This window comes from Carassius auratus, chromosome 3, assembly GCF_003368295.1.
Source record: "Carassius auratus strain Wakin chromosome 3, ASM336829v1, whole genome shotgun sequence".
NCBI lineage: Eukaryota > Metazoa > Chordata > Actinopteri > Cypriniformes > Cyprinidae > Carassius > Carassius auratus.
The window spans coordinates 14,112,736-14,133,604 of NC_039245.1; the positions used below are offsets into that span (position 1 = coordinate 14,112,736).

The 20,869-nt window shown below is 39.7% G+C and overlaps 2 protein-coding genes across 2 annotated transcripts in view; both read right to left on the reverse strand.

The window, feature by feature from the left end:
* Positions 1–2,113: 2,113 nt before the first annotated feature.
* On the reverse strand, positions 2,114–4,852 carry LOC113054155 (GTPase IMAP family member 4-like; the record flags this gene model as incomplete). The annotated part of the gene is made up of 2 exons (XM_026219506.1): positions 2,114–2,465; positions 3,431–4,852. A coding segment is annotated over one exon (1,416 nt), but the record flags the coding sequence as incomplete, so codon positions are not given.
* Positions 4,853–15,311: 10,459 nt separating this feature from the next.
* LOC113054740 (GTPase IMAP family member 8-like) overlaps positions 15,312–20,869 on the reverse strand; it is a 62,612-nt gene continuing 57,054 nt past the window's right edge. Inside the window, exon 7 of the mRNA XM_026220513.1 lies at positions 15,312–17,405. Within this exon, the coding sequence (XP_026076298.1) occupies positions 15,481–17,405 (1,925 nt within the window). The 3' untranslated portion in view covers positions 15,312–15,480. The remainder of the gene's footprint in view (positions 17,406–20,869) is intronic.

Here is a 20,869-nt window from a genome sequence, read left to right on the forward strand (position 1 = left end):
AATGCGCTCTCGAGATTTGTCCGTAAACCAACGCCAAACACAAACGTCTGCACACAGCAGCAGGCGTCTGGAGTATTTATTTCTTAAGGAGAGTATGTTTTAAGACAGCAGTAAAAAAAAAAAAAAAAAAAAAAATAATCCTTGTAAAATAATATTTTGATAAGTATTAAATATATGGATCTTGCCGGAAATGTGCGCCGTTACAGGCTACAAGCAACGCCTCATCGTTTTCCAAACCGAAAGTAAAGTCACACAGTAGAAACGATCATGTACGAACTAAATCCACCACAGGAGGGCGCTGGTCAAAATATTCATATTCTCTAACTTCATACAGTGCTATAGAACAAGCTGAATGTATACTATTAATACTCACAGAAACATCAGTAGGGGAGAGCAGGGGCGAAAGTACCATTTTTCAGAAAAATTTCATTTTAAAAGATAATGTTGTATAAAGAGATATATTTCTGCTGTGGCCAGTACAGAAGTGTGGTCTAACAATACCAGGTGGTATTTTGTAGAAATTTAGAAAGACTTCAGTACAATTTCACTTTGAACATAAGTTGCACATTGTTACTTTTGACCCCATCGGTTGGGACGAAAGTAACAACAATATAAGCTAGAATTATTTCTCTTATTTTTCTTAAGTATACCTGATTGTGACCTTGTTAACAAGTAACTGCAAACATATTTTATCCTTTATCTTTGCAAAAAAAAAATTAAATTACATTTTCATATTTTCATTTTAAGTTTAAGGTTAAGTTTCATCAGATGTCTTAAAACCTGACTGTATTTTTTTTATTGTAAATTTCAATGTATTTTTATATAATAAAAAAAATTCTAGAATGCACAATATAAAAATTTAATCACATTAGCATAATAAAAAAACTCTAAACATAATGTAACAGTAGGCCTATTTATGTTTCCATCCAGTTGTTTTTATGCATAAATTGAAAATGTGCATTAAAACATCTGTAAACACTGCAAATTCATAGGTGAGGATGTAAAGGCTAAGATATGGCTAAAACCTAAATATAAATGCGATATAAACACCCTCTCAAAAACATCTGGATAAAACCAGACCTCTGTCTGTCTTTCTGACCCTCACTCAGACATATTCTTTTGGTATAATAAGACATAAACATTTGTAAGAAATAATGCAAGACACAGAAATTCACAATATAGCTTGCACTGGAACAAAATAAATACTTTTTGTGACTGTAGCGGGACAAAAGTAACAACTGTTACTTTCGTCCCTACAGGAACTCCTGACATTTAAACTCGATTTACTTTTATATATATATATATATATATATATATATATATATATATATATATATATATATATATAATGTAAAATGCAAACTTTAGGATGTGTTAAAGCACTAAATAACCTGTAGATTGATCATTACTGTGACACATGAAACAAGAAAAACAACACGACTAATAAAAAAAATTACCGCTTCAATAATTTACTTTTTGTACTCGAAAACAGTTCTATGGACCTAACTTAGGGAAATGATGAGGAAATCACGTGATATATCTCAGGATTGCATGCTGAATATACTGTCATAGCTGGGAATGCAAATGCAGTAATAGGCTCTGAGAAAATCGCTTTTTTACTTTCGTCCCACGTTACTTTCGACCCCGCTCTCCCCTACTTTTATAGAAATGAAAACCGTGGAGAAGACGGAAGTTTCTAACAGTTCTGTTTTTTTCCTGTCCGAACCACAATATTTAATACAAATAATTCATAGTTTTACATCTTATTTTGAGCCTTGAGCAAAATCCTGTATTATAATTGTTAACATATTAACATAGGTTATTTCATTGGGATGCATTGACTTAGTTAAATGCAATTTGAAAGGTCATGTTTAAATTGTTGTTTACCTACACAGGTGGACTCATATTTGCAACATTAGTTCAGATAAAAGATTATATGTGTCCCACTTTGTGTTTGCATTTTTTAACATATAGCCTAATGATAGAAGTAATTTATAATGCATTGTGGGTTACACACTGTCACACCACCATCAGCTGTGTTTACCTGCTGCTCAAGAGACAAACTGAACTAAGAATCAGCAAAAAACAGCACTGTTTATTTTAACATTTATCTGAAAAACAAAACAAAACACACGTTCCAAACCATTTTAAGTTAAATCTGAAGAATACACAGGCACCATTTTTAGAAAGACTGAATAAAATGTGTAGAAAAAAAAAAAGATAATGATGAACAATTAATATAGCCAATCCTGACAAACGTTGTTAGACTCTGACCCAAAAAATAAAATAAAAAAATACAAACAGACTTATTGTGAAAGTGAAAGGCTTGAAATGCTTCTGTGCTTCTCTGCGTTTGAAGTTCTGCTGGATTCCTCCAAGTCTTCTCTAACAATCCTGTTGAACTCAAGAGTGATTTATGATCCATGTGTCAAACGCTGAGGAGAAGCTGGTCTCTCTGCTCTAGTCTGGAAGACAAGGCATGCATGGTTTTAAAATTAACATAACATTTTGATTCATCTGACCACAGAACAGTTTTCCACTTTACCTTCTCTATTTTAAATGAGCTTTGGCCCAGACAAGACAACAGCGTTTCTGGATCATGTCCACAAATAACAACTAATATGTTTAACGGAGCTTTACCCTGCATTCATGGACCTTGTTCATAGACAGTGATTTCTGAGCCCGTGCAGTGATCTCCATTACAGATGCATGGCTGTTTCTAATGCAGTGCTGCCCGAGGGCCTGAAGATCTGATTCTCACCCTTGTCCCTTGTGCAGAGAGTCTTTTGATGATATTATGTACTGCAAACGATGAGATATTCAAAGTCTTCACAATTTTATTTTGAGTAATATTGTTGCACAATTTGTGGATGCAGTTTTTTCACTAATTGGTGAATCTTAGCCCATCTATACGTCTGAGAGACTCTTTTTATGCCCACACTTATGTTACTGACCTGTTGCCAATTAACCTAATAATTGTTAAATGTTTCCCCAGCTGTTTCATTGTTAGAAACACTAACTCTTCCAGTTTCTTCCCCCGTCCCTGCTTTGACGTGTTTGCAGCCATCAAATTCAAAATTGCCTTTTCCCCTTAAAATGGTACAGTTCCTCAGTCTAAACATCGGTTATGTTTTTTATGTTCTATTGTGAATAAACTTAGGGTTTATGAGATTTGCAAATCACTGCATTCTGTTTTTATTAACATTTGTGACCCTGTCTGTGAAATGCAGGCTATAGTATCAAACTCTAACTATGAGATAGCAAGCATCAAAGTTTGATTTCAACCATTCATTTCTCTATGATTTCAATCTGTAAGAGGCATGATTTTATGTAGACAACAGTAAAACACAAAGATTAACTTTAACTGGGTCTTCATAGGCAGGGTCACATTTTGCACAGCGTCCCAGTTTGTTTGGAATTGGGCTTGTACCTGAACTCATTCTTCAGTTAGCTGTTGAGTTTGACATTTAGACCGTATGCTGGTAATCCAGCACACGAGGTCTTCAAAAGAACCAATAAAACTTCCAGTGGCTGCTCCGATAAACCCTCCGAACTGACTCCAGTCACGAGCTCGTTTTGCACTGTGTGGTAGTTGTTCTTCAGCTTTTTTTAAAGCTTCAGCTACTTCTCTTTCCAGTTTTATGAGATATTCACACTCTGCTTGTTCTCGTGCTTCACGTTGAATCTTCTCCTTAAGTTTTTGTTTTTCTTTCTCGTGCTTTTCTTCTAAGTATTTTATGAAGTTCTGTTGTTGTTCTCCCAAAGCCTTTTCTTTTCTTTTATTTTCTTCTTCAAATAGTTTCTGGTTCTCCTCCAGTTTTCTCTGTAGCTCTTTCTGTAGATTTTCGTCTGTTTCTTTCTTGATCTCTTCTTCTCTCTTTTTGAATTCTTCCTCACTTTTTCTCAATTCTTCTTGCATTTCTTGTCTTTCTCTCTGATTTTCTTTCTTCATTTCTTCTATTTCTGCTTCATACTTGGCTCTCAGATCTTCTTCTTTTCTCTTGATCTCTTCTTCTCGCTCTTTCATGATTCTCTTTTGGTCTTCTCTGATGTTCTTCTCCACCTGCTGGAACATCTCATTGGTGTAGAAACTCCCTCCATTTGCTGCCACCATACAGTCAATCTTATCCAGCAGCTCAGAAACCTGCGCCTGATGTTTAGTGTCTTTGTTATTGAACACATGGTATCTGTGACCACACTGTTTGATGAGGTACTGTAAGCTATCATCACCTTCAATAAAATCTTCAATCCTTGTTCCTCTAAGATCATCTCCTCTGGTGAAGAGCACCATGGTGTACATTCTGGATTTGTCTCCAAACATCTCCTGGATCATCTTGACTGCATCTTTCTCCTCTTGAGTGAATCGTCCCAGTTGAATCACCAGCAGAAACACATGTGGTCCAGGAGCTGCCATTGAGACGCACTTCACAATCTCTTTCCTGGTCTCCACATTATCGACTCCAGTATCAAACAGGCCTGGAGTGTCGATCACAGTTATCCATCTTCTGTTGAATTCTGAGGATTCTTTCTCACACTCTCTGGTCACAGAGCGTGAAGTCAGTTTCGATATAAAAGCTTCTCTTCTCAGTATCGTGTTTCCCGTTGCACTTTTCCCAACACCCGTCTTTCCCAGAAGCACAATCCTCACAGTAACATAATTGTGTGATAGACCTGGAAACAGAAAGAGAAGAACAATTACTGATGTGAAACACAAGAGAAAAATTAAATCACATTTACTATAGAGTTTGACTCCTAACCCTAAGGTCGCGGGTTTGAGTCTAGGGCCAGCAATACCATGAATTAGGTGCCCTTGAGCAAGGCTCCGAACCCCCAACTTCTCCCCGGCGCCACAGCATTAATGATGCCCACTGCTCCGGGTGTGTGTTCACGATGTTTGTGTGTTCACTGCTGTGTGTGCACTTTGGATGGGTTAAATGCAGAGCATGAATTCTGAGTATGGGTCACCATACTTGGCTGTATGTCACGTCACTCACTCACCAGATGACATTGCACCCCAAATCATCACAGACTGTGGAAACTTAGTACTGGACTTCAAGCAGCTTGGGCTATGAGCTTCTCCACCCTTTCTGCAGACTCTAGGACCTTGGTTTCCAAATGAAATACAAAACTTGCTCTCATCTGAAAAGAGAACTTTGGACGACGGCAACAGTCCAGTTCTTCTTCTCCTTAGCACAGGTGTCTGTGGTTACGTAAATCTCTTGACACGTCTGTGTGTGATGGCTCTTGATGCTTTGACCCCAGCCTCAGTCCATTCCTTGTTAAGTTCAATCAAATTCTTGGATCAATTTTGATTGACAATCCTCATAAGCAGTGGTTCTCTTGTTGGTTGTGCATTTTTTTCTTCCACACTTTTTCCTTCCACTCAACTTTCTGTTAACATGCTTGGATACAGCACTCTGTGAACAGCCAGCTTCTTTGGCAATGAATGTTTGTGGCTTACCCTCCTTGTGAAGGGTGTCAATGATTGTCTTCTGGACAACGGTCAGATCAACAGTCTTCCCCGTGATTGTGTAGCCCAGTGAACCAAACTGAGAGACCATTTTGAAGGCTCAGGAAACCTTTGCATGTTTTTTGAGTTGATTAACTGATTGGCATGTCACCATATTCTAATTTGTTGAGGTGGTGAATTGGTGGGTTTTTGTTATATCGGAGCCAAAATCATCACAATTAAAAGAACCAAAGACTACAGTCTGTGTGCACTGAATTTATTTAATACACGAGTTTCACAATTTGAGTTGAATTACTGCAATAAAACATTTCCACGACATTCTAATTTATTGAGATGCACTTGAACAAAAGCACTGGTTTGTACAAAAACACTTTTACAGTTTCCTTTCATAGGTCACTTCGATGCTGCGGTGACGTCACTGTATGGAACACCTTTTGTGTGAAGAATGTTTGAAGCCCTGTACCATCCCACCAATTTTCATTGGCCAAATATCGCTTGGCACCGCCATATTATATCCCTGGTTGCCGCGCGCTATTTCTCTCTGATTTAATTTCCTTCAGCAAATTTTCGGTGCCCAAGGAAAGCATCTCACATTCTCAGCGACAATTATACCAGCAGTGTTCAACTCCTCTCCGCGGATGTGATGGGTCAACGAAAGTTAAGGAGCATGTAACAGTTTTATCAAGGGGAGGGGGGGAGGGCACTCATGAGAGGTAAGTTAAGCAGCCTCTCTGCATGTTCTGTGTGATAGCCTGCGGCTCGGGTGTATAACATTTCTTTAGGTCGGCTTGGGTGCGATGTGTGCAGCTTGAACTATGAGGACAGTGCTGCACTGGAGTTTTCCATTTCGCTGTGTGTTATAAATCAGTAGAATTGCTTTTAACCCTCTGCACAACTAGTCTGTTGACTCCTTGAATATTTACGAAATGCATGGACACAGTTCTGGCCCCATTGCAGCACCAGGGCATTCATGCATTAAATTACTTGGATGATTGGCTGGTGTTCACACAATCGTAGACTCAAACACACTCTCATTGGGATCTTGTGCTGAATCAGATAAGCAGCCTGGGTTTACGTACAAATTTCCAGAGAGGTGATTTAATCCCCTCTCAGTGGATAACCTTTTTGGGAATAGACTTGGACTATCGTGCACAGTCAGCAAGATTGTCTCTCCCGTGCGTTCAGTCTCTCACGTCATGCCTTCGCCACTTCAAAGCAGGTCGCTCAGTATGGTGAGTTTGAGCCTCAGACTTTGGGTCTTATGGCAGCAGCATCCCCTGTAATCCATCTCTGCTTACTTCACATGCGCCCATTACAAAAGTGGTGGAAGAAAAGCCGAAGGATTTCACCCTGTTGTTTCCCACATTGAACGATTTAGGTGACACAGAGGTGTATTATGACAATAAAACTTTGGAAGTCAACAAAATTTCCTTGGACTGGAGTTCGATTGGGGGATTTTTTTTGTCAATGATGCCCAGCTCACGAAGTCTGGATGGAGACAACACGGCTGGCATATAAACAAATTGAAGATGCTGGTGATTTTTCTAGGTCTCCAATATTTTTTTTAAATGGCTGATGTGTTAATCAGGCAATACAAGATACAGGCCTCCTGTGCAGGCTAGCGAAGAATATTCTTCTTTGGTCTCAGAACAGATTTCTGTTGATCCGAGTGGTTCATGTCCCCGGGCACTTGAACATCGGCGTGATTTGTTCTCGAGAAAGAGCCTGGAGGAAGGGGAATGGAGGTTGCAACCCCAAATGGTGAGCCATACATAGCAGGTGTTTGAAGAAGCAGAAGTGGACTTATTCACATCAAGCACGACTAGGTAATGCCCACTATGGTTCTCCCTATGCCCTCCATCGCCCCTGGGCTTGGACGCGCTTGCACACGATTGGCCCTGGACCAGCTTATATGCTTTTCCTCAAATTCTACTAATTCCAGCGGTGCTATCCAGAATACGGCTGGACAAAGTCGAGCAGCTGCTGTTGGTGACTCTGTTGTGGCCCACTCAGCCATGGTTTGCGGAACTGGTTAATCTGCTAATGGGCTCTCCGTAGAGATTCCCCTCAGACAGTACTTACTGTCGCTAGCATGGGGAATGATTTCGCACCCGAGGCCAGACCTATGGAAGCTAGTGGGCGTGGCCTCTGAGTGGTGTGAGTTAATATGTCCCGGTCTCTCAATTGGAACTACAGAGACTATAATAAATTCTAGAGCAGCTTCTACAAGACGCTTATATGTCTTCAAATGAAAACTGTTTACTGCCTGGTGTGAAATTTGTAACACTGATCCAGTTTACTGCCCTGTGGCTTCAGTACTGGAGTTTATTCAAGACCGTTTTTCAGATGGAGTAACACCAGCCACTCTTAAAGTGTACGTGGCAGCCATTTCAGCTAACCACGTATATATAGATGGTACTTCAGTGGGCCGTCATCCTCTGATCTCTCGCTTTACGCAGAGGCCTTTCCACCCTGCATGAGTTCCATTGTGGGATTTATCTATTGTATTGCAGGGTTTATCAGGACATCCTTTGAGCCCTTGGAAACTGTAAAAAAAAATCCTACTCTTAAGACATTTCTTCATTTGGCTTTATCCTCCCTCAAGACAGTTGGGGATTTACAGGCTCTTTTGGTTTCGCCTTCATGCATGGACTTTCGCTTCCAGCAAGTAGTCTTGGAGGCTTTCTCAACGCATGTCCCATTGGCTAGTGGAAGCTATATCTTTAGCCTATATGAGACGTGTGGGCTCGCTTCGCCCTTGGGAATTAGAGCTCATTTCACGAGAGCAGTGGTTTCATCTCAAGCTTTTCTCAGTGGATCCTCAATAGATGATATTTGTGATGCGTCAGGATGGTCCTCACCGAACATTTTTGTAAAGTTTATAGTCTTGAAGTGTGGACGGCTCATGGCTCATGGGTTCACTCCGCTTGAGCAGATGCTTTCCTTCGATCTCAGCTATCTCAGGTACGTCAGGAGTGATGGTATAGGGTTCCCGTACGGTTACGTCACCGCAGCATTGAAGTGACCTATGAAAGGGAACATCTTGGTTACATACGTAACCACAGTTCCCTGAATAGGGAAAGAGATGCTGTGGTCCCGGCCATTCCGTACCTTGATAGCGTTTCCTCAGTTCATGAAATCAGAGTGAAATAGCATGCAGCACCCAGGTATACTATGCGTAGGGCAGTGCCAAGCTCTATTTGGCCAATGAAATTGGCGGGATGGTACAGGGCTTCATACATTCATCACACCAGTTATTACCATACTGTGACGTCACTGCATCATCTCCGTATTCAGGGAACTGTTGTCAGAATCAGAATCAGAATGAGCTTTATTTATTTACACATACGAGGAATTTGTTTTCGTGACAGAAGCTCCGCAGTACAACATAATGACAGCGACAGAACATAAAACACATAATAAGAGAATAAAAAATACAAATAAGTAGATTTGACAATATACAAGTTGACAATTGTAGGCAGGTATATTACAAAATGCAGTTATGTATGTACATGTATATTATGTGCAAAATTTAAGTGTAAGTATGTGTGTTAGATAAATAAAGTGTATGTGTATATAAATATAAAGTGTAGTGTGTTCCACAGTTATCATCAATTGTTCATTAGATGGATTGCCTGAGGGAAGAAACTGTTCTTGTGTCTGGTCGTTCTAGTGCTCAGTGCTCTGTAGCGTTGACCAGATGGCAACAGTTCAAAGAGGGAGTGTGCTGGATGTGAGGGGTCCAGAGTGATTTTGACAGCCCTTTTTCTCACTCTGGATAAGTACAGTTCTTGAATAGAAGGGAGGGTTGTGCCAATGATTCGCTCAGCAGTCCGGACTACCCTCTGTAGTCTTCTGAGGTCAGATTTAGAAGCTGAGCTGAACCAGACAGTTACTGAAGTGCAGAGGATGGATTCAATGATGGTGGAGTAGAACTGTTTCAGCAGCTCCTGTGGCAGGTTAAACTTCCTCAGCTGGCGAAGGAAGTACAACCTCTGCTGGGCCTTTTTCACGATGGAGTCAATGTGAATGTCCCACTTCAGGTCCTGAGAGATAGTGGTGCCCAGGAACCTGAATGACTCCACTGCAGTCACAGTGCTGTTCATGATGGTGAGTGGGGGGAGTGCAGGGGGGTTTCTCCTGAAGTCCACGATCATCTCCACTGTTTTGAGCGTGTTAAGCTCCAGGTTGTTGAGAGTGCACCAGACAGCCAGCTCTTTAACCTCCTGTCTGTAAGCAGACTCGTCACCGTCCTGAATGAGGCCGATGAGTGTGGTGTCGTCTGCAAACTTCAGGAGCTTGACAGAAGGGTCTTTAGATGTGCAATCATTAGTGTACAGGGAGAAGAGCAGTGGGGAGAGAACACAGCCCTGGGGAGCTCCGGTGCTGATTGTACGGGTGCTGGATGTGTATTTTCCCAACCTCACTAGCTGCTGCCTGTCTGTCAGGAAGCTGTTGATCCACTGACAGATGGAGGTGGGCACGGAGAGCTGAGTTAGTTTGGGCAGGAGGAGGTTTGGGATGATCGTGTTGAAGGCCGAGCTGAAGTCCACAAACAGGATCCTCACATAAGTCCCCGGTCTGTCTAGGTGTTGGAGAACATAATGCAGTCCAATGTTTACTGCATCCTCCACAGACCTGTTTGCTCTGTAGGCAAACTGAAGAGGATCCAGCAAGGGCCCAGTGATGTCCTTCAGGTGGGCCAGCACCAGTTTTTCAAATGACTTCATGACTACAGACGTTAGAGCCACAGGCCTGTAGTCATTTAGTCCTGTAATTTTGGTTTTCTTAGGGATGGGGATGATGGTGGAGCGTTTGAAGCATGAAGGGACTTCGCACAGCTCCAGTGATCTGTTGAAGATCTGTGTGAAGATGGGGGCCAGCTGGTCAGCACAGGATTTCAGACAGGCTGGTGTAACACAATCTGGGCCTGGTACTTTTTTCCTTTCCTGCTTCCGGAAGACCTGGCGCACCGCATCCTCGCTGATCTGAATTGCAGGTGTGGGGTAGAGGGGGGATGCAGGAGGTGTGAATGGAGAGAGTGCTTGATTGGAGAGGTGTTCAGGATGGGTTGCAGGAGCTGTTAATGGTGTGAATGGTAGTTTGGAGAGGCATTCAGGGCTGGTTGCAGGAGTTGTGAATGGTGTAAATGGTTGTGTGGGGAGGCATTCAGGGCAGGTGATGGGTGTTCTTTCAAACCTGCAGTAAAACTCGTTCAGATCGTCTGCCAGTCGTTGATTCTCCACAGTGCTGGGGGGTGGTGTCTTGTAATTTTGTGATCTTCTTTAGACTTTTCCACACTGATGCGGAGTCGTTCGAAGTGAACTGAGTCCTTATTTTTTCAGAATAATTCCTCTTTGCCACTTTGATCTCTTTTTCCAGTGTGTATTTAGCCTGTTTATACAAGACATTGTCCCCCTTCACGTAAGCATCTTCTTTGGCCTGACGGAGCTGTCTGAGTTTTGCAGTGAACCACGGTTTGTCATTATTGTAAATTAGCTGAGTCTTTGTAGGAATACACACATCCTCACAGAAACTGATATATGATGTTACGGTCTCTGTGAGTTCATCCAGATCGGTGGCAGCAGCTTCAAAAACACTCCAATCAGTGAGGTCAAAACAAGATTGTAAATCCTGCTCTGCTTCATTAGTCCATCTTTTTACAGTCCTTGATACAGGTTTAGCTGATTTTAGTTTCTGCCTGTAGGACGGTATAAGATGAACCAGAAGGTGATCAGAATGTCCCAAAGCTGCTCGTGGAACAGAGTGAAATGCATCCTTTATGGTAGTGTAACAGTGATCCAATATATTACTGTCTCTTGTGGGACATGTAACATGCTGTCTGTATTTTGGCAGTTCACGGGAGAGATTGGCTTTATTAAAGTCCCCGAGAATGATTAAAACAGTGTCCGGGTGTTGTTGTTCTGTGTCTGTGATCTGATCAGCAAGTTTCTGTAAAGCTGAGCTCACATGCGCTTGAGGAGGGATGTAAACACTGACCAGAATGAACGAGTGAAACTCCCGTGGCGAATAAAACGGCTTGCAGTTAATGAAGAGTGTTTCAAGATTTGAGCAGCACGTCTTCTTTAACACAGATACATCTGTACACCAGCATTCATTGATGTAAAAGCATGTCCCGCCGCCACGCGATTTCCCCATTGATTCTGCGTCGCAATCCGCTCTAAACAGCTGAAAGTCCGGCAGATGGAGCGCGCTGTCCAGTATGGTGTCATTCAGCCAGGTTTCCGTGAAACACAGAGCAGCAGAGTGTGTGAAATCCTTATTTGTCCGAGAGAGCAGAAGGAGTTCGTCCGTTTTGTTGGGTAGAGAGCGGAGATTTGCCAGATGGATGCTAGGCAACGGCGTTCAAAATCCGCGCTTCCTGAGTCTGACGAGCGCTCCCGCTCGCTTCCCCCGTCTGCGCGTCCTGAAGCGTTTGATCAGAGCCGCCGCTCCTCCGATAACAATGTTCAGTAAAACGTCTGAATAATTGAAATCCGGAAAAACATCTTGTGGTGCGTTCTGCCGAATGTTCAGCAGTTCATCCCTGGTGAAACTGATGGCAGGAATATAACTAAAGACAGGACAAACTAACAAAAACACAAAAACATATGCAGAGCCCGTCACGGAGGCAGCCATCCTGTATCAGCGCCAGAGTCATTTTAATTGAACACATCTGTCTAAAAGCAAGTCTGGAAATACTGTTTAACTTGCCATGTGACACATCAGATCTTCAGTTAATTTGGACAAATTAGATCATTTAAGGCTGTTCACAGCCAGAATAGTAACTACAATAACTATTTTAGCATCCACACCAAGAGAAGATAGTTATGTTTATTATTATATACTATGCAGTGATGTTGTTGTCCGCCACTTTAAATGCTCAAGCTTGTTAAACGCAGGTGCATTCTGATTGGCTGTTTTTATTGTTCATCAGCTGGAAAATATATTCCAATGTTGTTGTACTTCTGAATCATTAAATGTTAAATCAAAATTAAAACTGATACTAATGATGTTGTTCCTCTGTGTCATTAAATGTTAAATAGTTGCAGTATGGACTCATCCTTGGTATGAAGAGATCTTTAATCTGCTTACAGAAATACCATGCGATTTTAAAACAACAATTTTCAGGCCTAAAAACGTGTTGAAAAAAGTTGTGGAATATTATTTTTCAAATCTCTGTGTAATAGAGTTATATTTAATCAGGCATTTAATTTCTGTGGGGGACTATGTGTAGCTATATCGCATGGTTTTAATAATTTTCACAGCTTTCAAGTTTATAATGAGGTGAATTCCTGCATTTATTTAACATAGCTTAGGTTTGAATAATAAAATAAATCAATACAAACTATTAGATTAAATCAGTCATTCGAAACCAGCCTTCGAATCCATGAACTCTCTCGGAGCGCGGTTCTCATCAGCGCATCTTGTCTGTACTAAAGCGATCTGCTGCATGATGCAAGACTCACATTTCGATCGGGACAGCTGACAGAACTGTCACTTGACTAATCAGGTTATTGTTGTATTGTCACAAAAATGTATAATTTGAACACATTTTACGTATTTTAAGCCATTTGGTACTCGCGCGCTCCACAGGCTGTAAGTGCCCTGAGTCACATCCAAAGCTCACGAGTATAATATACAATTTTTTTTCATAGTTTTTTTTAGTTTAAGCATCATAATACAAACAATATAATGTCTGAGGAGTTTTGACAAATACAACAGTTTCATGGCACACTCTACTGAAATACAGGGGGAAAAAGAAAGAAAAGGCGGGAAAATCAATAAATAAACAACACTGCGTTGTCAGTGTTGGTGTTGTATCAGACACGAATGGAGTTAACAAGGTCTTTGGCCGGCGAATGAGGAGATCTGTGTTTTGTCCGCATCTGAGGCAAGTGCAGCGCAATATATGCTATCATCACCTTTTACAGGCTATATAATGCTTATTGTTGCTATATGGGCGCTTATTTATTATAATTTTTTTTTTTTTTTTTTTTTTTGCTGTTTTATACAATTGGCCAAAATCTCATGATATAAGTGATTTGATTTGGTCACATGACTTGTTCATCATTTGTACTGTTGTACTGGATAACATTTGCAAATTGTTTATGACACTGAAGAAGATTATGAGAGTGAAAGGAATTAAATTATTTCCTTATGAAATTAACACCCCAAGCAAAAACTCAGGAGCTCACAGAAAACAGATACCATTCTGCCATGCAATAAAACTGATCTGGAAAAGAAATCTTCAAGGAGTGTAAACAACACCTATTTACGACCTCCTTCCTCCCTCTCCTCTCCCCTCCTTGCCTCTGACTCTCACTCTTCTCCAAAAGCAAGAATATCCATATGCCATGTTATATCTTGTGAAAATGTTGTTTTTTCCACTTCATGTTTAGAATCATTTTAAAGGTCTCTGTGCGATTGGTAAAATGGTCTCAATTTCACAATAGTCATTTATATTATGAGAAAGATCAAGAACTTTTGTAGAATTGTGTTCTGCTGAGAAGGTGTGTTCCCCTTTAGGGGTCTTTGAGAATGTTTAACTCCAACCAGGTTTGACCCTTATGTGACCGCGGGAACCTATTGAACCAAAATGAGCGTTATGTTTTTAAAACTGATTTGAAGATTCCTTTGTTGTCTGGTTTGAGTATTTAAGGGGAGTGACAAAACAGTATGGGGCGATTCTGTAGTCAGATCAGCCCATAGTGTGGATTGTATCTCATATGCTCCATACTATGTATCTTTCTGAAGTCAGGTATATTATTATTTACTCAAAAATGTTATTGTGTTGAACACATTGTGCCCATAGAGAACAATGTATAGTTGTTTGTGTTACTTACTGTGGACATTGTCTAGTTAAGTTTATTCTCTGAATGCTTTGCTATGCATTTTAGACCATGTGTCTTAAATTAGAATAACTGTTACATGTGTGACTATGTTAAATTTGTTTGTCTCTTGTGTGAATCACGTGGTCGTTCCCCATATGAGTACAGTGTCTATGCAGGAGCAAAGTTGCCACGAAGTTACAATGCGATTCGCAATTGCAAATATCCTTTCTAAATGGGCTTCTAATTGTTTCATTATGTAATTGACATGATACAATTATACCTGACTAATAATAAATTGTTATATTTGATTTATCCTAAACTGGTCTGAAATCATTATGACTAGTAAACTGTGAGGAGGCTTTTGTTACCGGAAAGTTACAGCCAGGGTAGGTCAAACTGAAGGCTGGAGAATGATAGGAGCAGTAGACACATCATCGGAGACCTTCTGATTTCTGTTAGCAAGTTGTATGGGAAAAGACTAAATAAACTACACTTTTGTTATAAGCAAGCAGTAGGCGGCAGGCAAAACATGTATTAGTTTACCTACACCCTGTGACTAACATCAGACTGGAGAGTTGAGAGTCCCCAGTGAATGGATAACCGAAAGTATAGTGAGTCCGGAATAATCAAATATCAAAATTGATACATACATTTGTGATCAGTGTTTAAATAGAAACATTGTCTAAATGTAATGAGCACATGAAACTGGAGTCAGATTAAGCATGGAGCTAGACTAGGATTCAAACTAAATCCTGATAAATTCAGAAGCGCAAGTAAAAGACCGAATACACATTAAACCTTTGACCAGGCGCTGGATTCTGCTATTTGGGCTGGCGGGTGGATCCTTACAGTTAGATATTATTCATAAAATGTAAGAAATAGTGTGTCTGATTGGTCCAAATGCTACAGTGGTTAAGGATATTTTACAAGCCATCAAACTGAAACATCAGAAAAGGTTTGCCATTCCAGAGCATAGCAAATGTGACAGATGACAGATTAACACATTTATTAACTAAGCTATTTTATTCATTACTTCAAAACAGTATCAGAATAACACAATTACTTTTTTTATCTTCTGTCTTTTTCATTTTGACAGCAAGGCAATTCTAATCAAACAGCTTAAAGTAACTATGAACAAAAAAAGTAAAAACACTCATCATTATGCTTTTAAATCAATCACAGAATGGCACAGCCTGGTTTATTTTTCAGTTCTTCAACTTCTTGTTGCAGCTCCTTTATTTCAGCTCCTTTCTGCTCCTGCAGGTGCAGATAGAGTTTTTCCAGTACTTCCCGTTGTTTCTGACGTTCTTCCAGCATCTTTTGGAGCTCCTGAACGTGTTGCTCTTTTCTCTCTCTGAAATCATTAAATTCTTCTGCTTGTTTTCTGGCTTCATCTTCATGTTTCCTCTTTATGACTTTTATTTCATCTACATGTTTCTGTTTCATTTCATCTATTTCTTTCTCTTCTCTTTCTTTTCTCTCTCTTTCTCTTCTCTTCATCTCTTCTTCTTGTTCTTGTTTTAGGTCTTCAATCATTTTTTTCCATCTCTTACTCTCTTCTTCTTGTCTCTCATCATCTTCTCGTTTTCTTCTCTCCCACTCCTCTTTTCTCTCTCGTTCCAGTTGTTCATAAAGTCTTTCCATTTCAGTTTTCTTTCGTTCATATTCTCTCTCTTTTTCTTTTCTCTCTCTTTTCTGTTTCTGTCTCTCATCCTCTATCTTCTGTCTTTCTTCTTCTCTCTCTCTTTCAAATTTCTTTCTCATTTTCTCCATTTCATCTTGTTTTTCTCTCAGCTGTTCCTCAAGTTTCTCTTTTCTCTTTCTTTCCTCTTCCTCTCGTTCTCTCATCTGTTGTTTCTTTTCTTCCTCCCATTGTCTCTGTTGTCGTTTTATTTCTTCTTGAGTCTCTTTTCTGTCATTTTCAGCCTCTTTTATTTTTTTCACCCATTCTTGTCTCTCTTTCTCTTCTTGTTCTTTCCTCCTTTTCTCCTCTAAATCTTTCTTTTTTATTTCCTCGTCTTCTTTCATCTTTAACTCTGTTATAAAATCTTTCATTTTTTCTCGATCTCGTCTGTATTTCTCTTCTCTCTTTCTATCTTCTACTTCTCTTTCTTGTTTCTGTTTTTCATACTGTGATCTCTGGTTTTCAATCTCTCTCTTCATTTCTTCTATTTTTTTATGATATTCAGCTCTTCGCTGTTTTTCTTCTTTTGATCGTTTCTGGTTTTCCTTCTCTCTTTCCTTCTTTTCTCTTTTTTCTTTTTCTTCAGACTCTTTCCTGAGTTGTTTCTCTTTTTCTCTGAATTTATTCTCCATCTTCATTCTCTCCTCATCTGCTCTTTGTTTCTCTTCCTCGAGTCTCTTCATCATGTCTCTCATACCCAGCTCATATTTGGCTTTTAATTCTTCTCTTTGAGTCTGAATCTCTCTTTCTCTCTCTTTCAGTATTTCCTCCATTCTCTTTTTAATGGACATCTCTGCCTCCTCAAACATGCTGTTAGTGAAGTATCGACCCTGATTACTGTTCTTCACCTCTTCTATCATGTTTAACAGTTGGGTCACTTGAGTTCTGTCATGTTTTTCTCTGTTATTGAAAGACAATAATCTGTTCCCACAATCACTGATCAGTTTCTTCAGTTCAGCAGACTTACTTCTCTTCACATAATCCTCAATAGATTCACCCTCAAGATTGTCTCCTCCAGTGAACAGAACGATACTGAACTGAGCAGCTTTTGGACCGAATATCTTCTTTATCAGATCCACAGTGTCTGCTTCTTCCTTGGTGAATCTCGCCACACTCAACACAATGACGAACACATGAGGTCCAGGAGACGAGAGTGAAACACATTTCACTATTTCATCGACCGCTTGTTCATTTGAAAGTGACGTGTCAAAGAGTCCTGGAGTATCAACCACAGCTACTGATCGACCATCAACTTCACCAACTCCCTTCTTACAGTCAGTCGTCACTGAATCCAGGCTTCTTTGACTCTCAAACTCCTGTCTTCCCAAAATAGTGTTTCCTGTTGCACTCTTTCCATTTCCTGTCTTCCCAATCAGCACAATCCTCAAACTCTCCTGATCATCTGAACATTCAGCACCTGGAAATAATGCATGTACATGTGTTAATATCATGTGGTTAAAGGCACAAGCTTCCCATTCAAGTGTTAAAATTGGAGATTAGACTGTAAAAAGTAAAACATTGCTGTATTTCATGATATATATATTTTTTTTTCCTTCCAATAGCCTAAAATTATTAGATTGTTAGGTAAAATTACATTTTGTAATTTGTATGTGTCTTTCAATCCATTTTCTAAGACTGATACAATATAAAATTATAACAATGAAATTAAAATTATACATTCAATCGAACGACTTTTATTAAATTATGCATGGTTTGCGTATGCTCACAGATGAAAACTCGAGAGAAAGTTCTGGAAGAGACCGAATGGAGCAGAAGTCGGAGGAGGCTGGTTATCTTATTACAGTTAAAATCCTCCATTCAATCTATTTTAACTTCCAACCTTTTCGGAGAGAAATGTTATAGCACGTGCATCTGCCAATAATTATATTTTTTATTTTAATTAATGCATTTTGTTCAGGTCGTGGACATTAAGAAAAGGAGGGAATCCGTTCTTAAATGTTTAATCATCTACATTGGTGAATTTGTTCACCATTTCTCAGCCATCCACGCATACTTACTTACTCGTAGGGCTATAAAAATTAGAATGGCGTTACAAACTAAGTTACAAAAAAAAGTGCAACTCATGCATTATATATATTACATTATATACATTACACAAAGTGAAATATTTCACGCAATTATTTGTGCTACTTCTGTTGATTGCAGCTTATAGCTATGTTCACGTATATGCACTAAATACATGGTTGAGTATTTTGGCCTCCTTTTGCAGATTTTCTGAGATACTGAATTTGGGGTTTTGAGTGTCTGTAAGCCACAACCATCAAAATTTACACAAATATTTACTTGAAATATTTCACTTTGTGTAATGGATCAATGTAATATACAAGTTTTCACTTTTTACCTTGAATTATTGAAATTTATTAACTTCTTGACCATGTTCACATTTTTTATCCTACACACACAGAGAGAGAGAGTTTAAGACACACACGCGTCAGCATGTCACAAAGGCTGCATTTACACTGCAGGTCTTGATGCCCAAATCCGATTTTCTGACTATATCCGATTTTTTGACGACCTGCTTACATCATCTTTTAAAAGTGTCCCGTATCCGATTTTTGCATTTACACTATACACTGCTGAAACTACCAAACGTAGATGTTCTGACCCGGAAAAAGAAGTAAAACAGCACAAAATACAATGGATGCAAATGTAAATAAAATTATACAGTAGGGCTGCACGATATTGGGAAAAAATGACATTGCAATATTTTATTTTTCTACGATATATTATTGCGATATGAAATCTAATCAAATTTTTTCTTACAAACAAAAATGGGGAGAGCAGATTTACATTCTCATTTTAAATGATTATGACACCATCGTGTCAATTGATTAACATGCGCGAGGGAGAGAGAGCAAGACAGCACTCGTGTTGTTTGAAGATAGTCGTGCAGCCAGGCCTCGCTCTCTCTCTCTCGCTGTCTCTCACGCGCACTAGCTCTCCATCTCTCTCGCGCTCTCTCTCTCGCGCTCTCTCGCTCGCACTCTCTCTCTCGCTGACCTGTCAAAACTTTTTTGAGCTGTGCAATTAATCCGCGATTTACATTCGTCAAGGGCCAGGGAGCAGCAAAAAAAAAAATAATAATAAAAAAAAATCACCAAAACATCGGTCTCGTATGGCGGAGAAAAATAGGAGAGCCCTTTATTTCTGTAACAACCCTGCATTTCAGCCCCAAAGACTGAAAAGACATGAAACCTCGGCATTGCTCCACTGTGTGTATCCTTCGTCCTCCATCACGCCTATAATAAGTCATGTGATCTCAGTTGGTGGTGTCCACCTGAGTTGACGTCACTTTTTTAATGAGGTACGACTCACATTTACTGGGGAATATCCGATTTGTCTGCTTACATGGCACACACAAATGCACGTATCCGATTCATATCCGATTTATTACCACATATGAATGAGGCCTGAATCCGATCTAAAAACATTGGAATCCATGCGGTTTTTTCCTGCTTACATGTACACCGGTCAAATCCGATCTGTGCCACATGAGATCAAAAAATCGGATTTGGGTCACTTGAACCATGCAGTGTAAATGGGGCCAAAGTTGATTCATGACAATTATGTTTCAGGGAGGACATTGGGAGGACACAGCTTCTGCTGTTTTAGTGTAACCGGTCCTTTTCTAACCGCTGCTACTATCATCTGCGTTGTGTGTAAGAAGGCTCAGGACACTTTCACTTCTGCTCACCAAAGGGGATTTATTGACAATGATGCCCAGCAATAACTTTACTCCATCTGTGGATTAATATGAATAAAGTTCAAATCTCTCTCATGGGCATTCCAAAGACATTCCTCTCATCAGCAATTACAATGCGAACTCACTTTAACAATTGAATCTAACAATTGAGAAAGACACAATTAACATAATACAAGAATATAAAAGAAAATAAACAATAAGAGTGAAATACCTGTGGATTAATATGAATAAAGTTCAAATCTCTCTCATGGGCATTCCAAAGACATTCCTGTATGATATAATATTTGTTAGCTAATTAATGACTCAAAAGCATATCATACAGCCCACACGATATAACTTCATATTCTTAATCCACTCACGCATAAAATGTATAACACAACACTGCATACAGTCACAGAAGCACATGTAATACAATATTTAGTCAGTTTATACACTTTGCAAACGTAATTCACCGATAAAATGAAGAGCTCTGACAAACGCTTACCTCTCATCAGCAATTACAATGCGAACTGAAAAGAAGCGCGCACTCGATTGAAAATGGCGTCAGTACAGCGCCAACAGGAACTTTCATAATAAAAGTCTCTAAACAATAAACAACAGTATCGACATATACTGCTCAAAGAAAAACAGAAATAAAACAATAATACAATAAAAGGGATTTTAGTGAAAAAGAAAAATGTTACATTCAAACTGTATTCACTATAACTCGTTACATTAGGTCAGACTATCGTTTGAAATATTCACTATCCTTGGCTGCAATTTATTTCAAAGTTTTGCCTCTACTGTTTTGACTAACTTTCTTTTCATCATCTAGTCTGTGAAATTATAGCTGGCTAGCAATCGAACTTGTCTCTCACACACTCAACTGGGTCTGGTCTGGTCTGCTTCCTCTTTTTTTCGCAAGACAAGTATTTAATTAAGAATTCTTCTTTCTTAGTGTGCTGAGCTGTCTCTCCCGTCGCGTTTCTTGAAGGCGGAAGTTTATACCCATCGTTAAAGGAGGATGCGCTGCTGGTTTGGAGTATTATAGGTGGTGGTGCAGTTGTGTGGAGTGCAGTGCTGCTTAGATTCACTTCTGACTGTGTGTGTGTGTGTGTGTGTGTTACACGAATCCACAGATAGGGTCTTCACTCCATCTGGCCTGCCCCCTGCCACTG